This window comes from Lipotes vexillifer, unplaced genomic scaffold (genome assembly GCF_000442215.2).
Source record: "Lipotes vexillifer unplaced genomic scaffold, Lipotes_vexillifer_v1.1 scaffold1011, whole genome shotgun sequence".
NCBI lineage: Eukaryota > Metazoa > Chordata > Mammalia > Artiodactyla > Lipotidae > Lipotes > Lipotes vexillifer.
This window is the reverse complement of record NW_006787698.1, coordinates 5,194,245-5,199,867: the sequence shown is the minus strand read 5'-3', so window position 1 is coordinate 5,199,867 and position 5,623 is coordinate 5,194,245. Positions and strand designations below refer to the sequence as shown.

General features: G+C 59.0%; 1 protein-coding gene across 1 annotated transcript in view; it reads right to left on the bottom strand.

Annotated features, from left to right (window-relative positions):
- Positions 1–5,623, bottom strand: part of SMARCA4 (SWI/SNF related BAF chromatin remodeling complex subunit ATPase 4) — a 91,245-nt gene that overhangs the window by 30,058 nt on the left and 55,564 nt on the right. Inside the window, exons 20-23 of the mRNA XM_007460759.1 lie at positions 5,044–5,151; positions 3,855–3,941; positions 3,014–3,060; positions 1,754–1,920 (exon numbers count right to left, since the gene is read on the bottom strand). Coding sequence (XP_007460821.1) covers positions 1,754–1,920; positions 3,014–3,060; positions 3,855–3,941; positions 5,044–5,151 — 409 coding nt within the window. The remainder of the gene's footprint in view (positions 1–1,753; positions 1,921–3,013; positions 3,061–3,854; positions 3,942–5,043; positions 5,152–5,623) is intronic.

Genomic DNA, 5,623 nt, shown 5'->3' with positions numbered 1-5,623 from the left:
GCATTCTGACAGGAGAAGGTTCCACTCCACGTGTCACCGAGCCTCCACCCTTGCCGTTCTTTTTTTTCCTTCTGGCTGCACTGTGTGGCACGCGGGACCTTAGTTCCCCGACCACGGACTGACCCTGGGCCCCCTGCAGTGGAAGAGAGGAGTCCTAACCACTGGACCGCCAGGGAATTCCCCCCCTTTGCCCTTCTTTCCCGGAGTTTCCGCTCATGTGGCAGTGACCACAGGAGGTGCCCAGAGATGCAGCCACAGCCAAGCAAACAAAAGTCCTCATCCTAGATAGAGGACTCTCATCATGGAGGAAAAAAAAAGGAGGTGGGGGCGGGCAAGTGGATGGGCGCTGGGGTGGGTGGGAACACGCTCTTCACGTTCGACCTGTCCTCTAGGGGTCGGGGCAGTGACACAGACAAGGAGTAGCACTCATGAAGGCTCAGACGCTGGAGGACAGAGAGGCCACTGGGGAGGCCAGCACACAGAGGGAGGGGCGAGGTGAGCCTGGCCACGCAGGCCTTCCAAGCCGTGGGAAGCACCTGAAGGAGGGAGGTTTAAGGGAGGACCTGACCACAGCTGTGTTTGTAAAGGGCGCCCTGGACAGAATTCCAAGAACAGGCCGAAGGAAGGCAAGACAGGGATGCAGCAAAGGTTCTGGGTGGGAGCGGGGAGGGCAGAGACCGACAGACAGATCCGCCCAGCAACCACGGGTCTGAAAAAAAACCACAGTTCCACAAGATGTACCGTGAAAGACACGATGGGGGCAAAAAGGTTTGGCCATGGATGCACATAGCAACGAGCTTAGATAAAGGCTCTGAGAAGTGTGGTTTATCCCACACTTCTTAACTGTGTTTACCCTGGAGGCCCCCAAGTTCATTTTTCTCGAGGGCCCCATTCACTCCATCTGACAGAGGGTGGGGGGCTCCCTCTAGGGTCTTCCCGGTCAGTTGACACGTGTCAGAGCAGGGGTCCTGCACACCGTCAGCATCTCACTCAGCACCCTCCTCCCCAGAGCTCCTGCGCGCTGGGAACAAGGCAGAAACAGGGCTTCTTATGAGTGCATGTGGTCACAGTCAGCGCTATTCCCAGGGAACTCGCCGCTATCACCCCTGCAGCATCGGTTTTCCTCCCTCCCTTCCTTTCCTGCTTCTCTCAGTGCTCACGGTTCCGGCATGAACGGGCCCGATTCCAGCTCCAGAGCCACCCAGGCGGCGGAGAGAAAAGCATGTCGCTCACAGCAGCCTAATGAAAGTTCACCCCCAGACCCCTGAGGGAAAAGACAAGCTGCTTCTCTGTTCGGGACACTGAGCAGGTGGAAGGAAAGCCCGGAGGGGATGGCTAAGAGTGAAGCCAAAATGGAGGACAAAAGAGCCAAGAGCTCCAGAAAAGCCCCTCTTAACACCATCTGGGCACCTGGATCCAGCTGTGCCTGAAGCAACCCTTGAGGTTCAGTTATGTGAGCCTATCAAGGCTTCCTTCTTTATGCCGACAGGATATGGGTTTCTGTCACTTCCCACCACAACAGGACCGCAGAGCAACCCTTAACCACTGGACGCAGCGTTATGGTGCAAACACCATGAGCCTCACATTCAGGAGATCCAGCCATGATACTCCCAGGGCCCTCCCTCCCATTCCCGCAAGCCTGTGCCACTGAGTGAGCCGCTATGCCCACTCCTGCCGCTAGACCTAGAGAAGCTTTGGCAGCAGCGGATAACGAGGCCGCCCTTTAACAAACGTCTCTCTCGATCGTACTCACCATCGAGCCTGAGGTATTTAAAGCCGCGATACGCAAAATAGTCTTCCATGATCGTCATGAGGGAGGTCATCTGACAGAACAGCAGCACTTTATGGTTGGTGGCCCGGAGTTTGGGAAGAATTCTATCGAGCAGCTCAAATTTCCCCGAGGCTCGGTACAGGTCCAGCCTGCGGAGTGGAGGGGGTGGGGAAGGACACACACACCACATGAACCACAGCGCCCTGCAGGCAGCTCAAGGAGGACGTGCGCTCCCACGCCCAGGCTACCTGAGCCGGCCTAGGCAGGCTGGCCACCAGGCTCGGGGGCGCACAAGTGCTTCCTTGGCAGACTACCCCCGCGCCTGCCCCCCGCCCCCTCCCCCCCCCCCACCAAAGTTTCAGCAAAGCCATTTCAACCCAACTAAAATAAACTTGGTCATGAAATTACTGACCAACTTGGATACTTGTAAGAGCGAAAGAAGGTGCTATTTATTAGTAAAGATCCTGGGACAATGGGCACGGACAGGGGCTGCCCCGGGAAGCCAGGCCTCCTGTTTAAGAACCTTCCAAGAGCAGAGGCTCCCAGTGGAGAGTGCCCACACCGCACCACACACAGGGCTAAGGGCCACTGCAACTTCTGTCATTCGCTCCTGGTTTATAGATGTGGAAACTGAGGCTGGGGGACAGTGTGACACGGCTGCTGACCTGCCAGGGCCGGGCTCAAACCCAGGTCTGTGGGACCCCATTATGCAATTTGGTATAAAGAACTATACAGCTAAAGAACCTTTAGCCCTCTCATTCGGTGCCTCTGCTCTAGGAAATAGTTCACTATTCCAGAGAAATAATGGTGGCTTTAGCGTTAAGAATGTTTTAACGGTGAAACCTTGAGGCAGCATTTGTGTCCCAACACCAGGGCTGAACGATGCCTGGGCTGCGCTTTATAAACAACGCTGGATAAAACACCCCCAGAGCCAAGGTGCGTGGCGCACCGTATAAAGAGTATCCCTCTGTTGGTGGGCAGAGTTTAGGCTCAGAGTGGTTAGGAAAGCTGTCACAGGTCACAGAGCCCAGAGGTGGGGCCTGGAAGCCAGGTGTGGTCACCTCTCCAAGTGGAGAATTTTTATTCTCTTCTTTGGGTTCATCTATGTTTTCAAAGTTTTCTGCCAGGAATATACTGCCTTTGAAATTAGACAAGTTTAACAACAGAAATAAAGCCAACCAAAGAGAGAAATACTGGCACACAGATGGGCTGCCCACCCCGTTAAGCTAGGAAGATTCTCACCCTTGGACGATGCCACCGGTAAACCCCAAGTGCTCGGAAAAGGACTCCTGCGATGGAATGAGAGGCGGGTCAGTGCAGGGCAGGAAAAGGCGGCCAGGCCCCACGCCTCCGAGCCCTCCCACCCATGCTCAGCGATCGCCCACGGCGGCCCCAAGGCCACAAGCAGATGCTGAACACAGCTTTTCTATCCCACTGACATCCCTTCCGCCATGACCTAACACTCTTAACCACGGAAAGGAGCGCGCAAGGACGGCGCGTGCCTGAGACCACGCTTGGTGAGCTGAAATGGAAGCCCCGGGGCCTCTGGCATGACCCCGGAACTTTATGCCAGAATGTACGGACATGTGTGCGCTTTCCAGAAGCAAGCATCCAGACTCTCAAGGGTACCGGGCCCAGAAGGTTATGGCCAGAGCCGTCAGGGACGCTGCTCGCCGTGCTCTGCCCAGGATGGCCCCACGTGTCCCCGAGTGGGGAAGGCTAGTAACCAACAGGCAGAGGCAGCACAACCCCACCGCGGGGGAAACGACTCCAGAGAACAGCCTCCGAAGGCTTCGGCGGTTACCTGAGGTGGGATTTTCATTTCTCTTGCATGTTTCCCCAGTTTGGATTCTTTACAATACACAAGCGCTTGCAAACAAAAAATCCACAAAAAGACAAATGTACAAGCATCACCTAGTCTAAACCTTACAAGCTTTTCCTCTAAAGTTGCCAGAGAGAAGCGACCTAGCTCTGTTTAGGGGCTAGGCACAGACAGACCCCTCTGAGAGCAGGGCCCTGTGCAGGGCTGAGGCCCACGAGCTCCGGGTGCCGCTGGGCCTGCTGCCCCGGCCCTGGGCCTCACCTCGATGTGCTGGAACATGTACGGGTGGTTGCAGATCTTCCTCAGCTGCATGATGGTGTTCATCAGGGTCTTGGTGCCACCTTTGCCCTGAGGAGGCAGAAGAGAGGCTCCCAAGTCGGTCTTGTCCCGCGGTGGTGCAGGGTGGGGGGGGGCGTGGAAGAAGGGCGTGAGAGGAGCTGTGGCTTGTGGCAGAGGAGACGGGGCGTGTGCAGCTGGCTCCTGTCGGGGCTCAGAGGCCTGAAGCCAGCAAGAAGCCAGCGCTGGGGGAAGTGGAGACCCCCTGGCACCCTGGAGGGTGGAGGGTGGAGGGTGGAGGGTGGAGGGTGGTGGTGGTGTGATGAATTGGGAGGTGGGGGGGCGGCGGGACACAGGGGAAACGTGACTGCCAAAGAGCTGAGGGTGGATCACAAACACTTTGTGAGGCCAGCTCTGTGGGCACTGCAGGGAGTCCCCGGGGCGGGGCTGCAGCCAGACGGCTTAGGAAGATCTCTGGCTACGGGGTGAAGGAAGGATGCCGGGGTGGGTGCCGTGGGCCAAGAAGGGGCCCAAACGAAACATCTGGAAGAGAAAATGGGGTGGCAGGGCCAAGCCCGAGGCCGCGGGGGCAGAAGCGAGGGACCTGGGAGGACAGCTGCAGTCCCGGTGAGGGGAGCAGGGGCGGGGGGGCCCAGGGCCTCCGAGGGGCCAGAACGCAGCAGCCTGCCCAGCTCCCACTCCTCCCCACCGTAAACGAACGTCACCCCAACGCCACAGAATGACGAGGGAAACGGGCTCAGTGGCCCTGGCCATCGAGGCTCTTTCCCAGCTGGGAAGGTGGGACTCCCTAGAATATTCTAACGGCTGGGGTCCGTGCTGGGCCCCCCAATGCCGACTGATGCATCCACGGGAGAGAGTACTTCACGAGCAGAGGACCCCAGGCTGCTGACTGGGAGGCTCGGGGGCCGCCCTGGAAACGGGCCATCAGCCTCTGCCCCCTCAGCCTTATGGACTGGACCCATCCACACCAGCTGTGACTTAAGCCAGGCCCAGTCAACACCCTCGGGACCACGGCCAGATGGGGCCTCGGCCACGACTATCACCTCCGAGGAGGCGAGAGCCTGCTGCTTACAGTGTGCACAAGCCCCGCACCCAGCGGCCCCCAGCGCGCCTGCCGTGGACACCCGGGGGTGAAGGGGGGCCCCGGGCCAACCTTCTTATCCTTCTCAGAGCCATCGGTGAGCAGCACCCCCTTGGCCTGCATGTGCCGGTAAAGCACCCGTTGCAGCGCGGACATGTCGCACTTGATGACGTACTCCACCTGCAGGGCACACGCCGCCGTCAGCCGGAACTGGAGCCGAGGGTCCCGGAGCCCAACGCCCAGCCTGGGCCCGTCTCTGATCGCCCGGCCTCTCAGAGGCATCCTGGGCCCTGGGCCGTGTGCTCTGATCAGGGCACACAGGGATGACCGTGAGGAGACCCCATACCCAGGGGGACAAGGGGAGATGGGATGTGGCAGACGCACCAGGGCAGAGAAATGTGGGGGGCTTCCTGGGCCAGATGGGGCAACTCGGCTACCTTCCAAAGGCCTGCCCACAGCCGGCCAAGAAGCAAAGCGCAAGTGTGACTGGGGGGGTGGGGGGGGCGACTGGCCAGGGACCCCAAGCCCACCCAGGGGAAAGGGGAGGGGGGCCCTGGGGGGACTTAGTGCTCTAACTTAGCACACCTGCCTTCCACTTGAGAGACCCAGTGAGGGAGAGTGGCCAACCCCAGGCGGGATCGACTCCTGAATG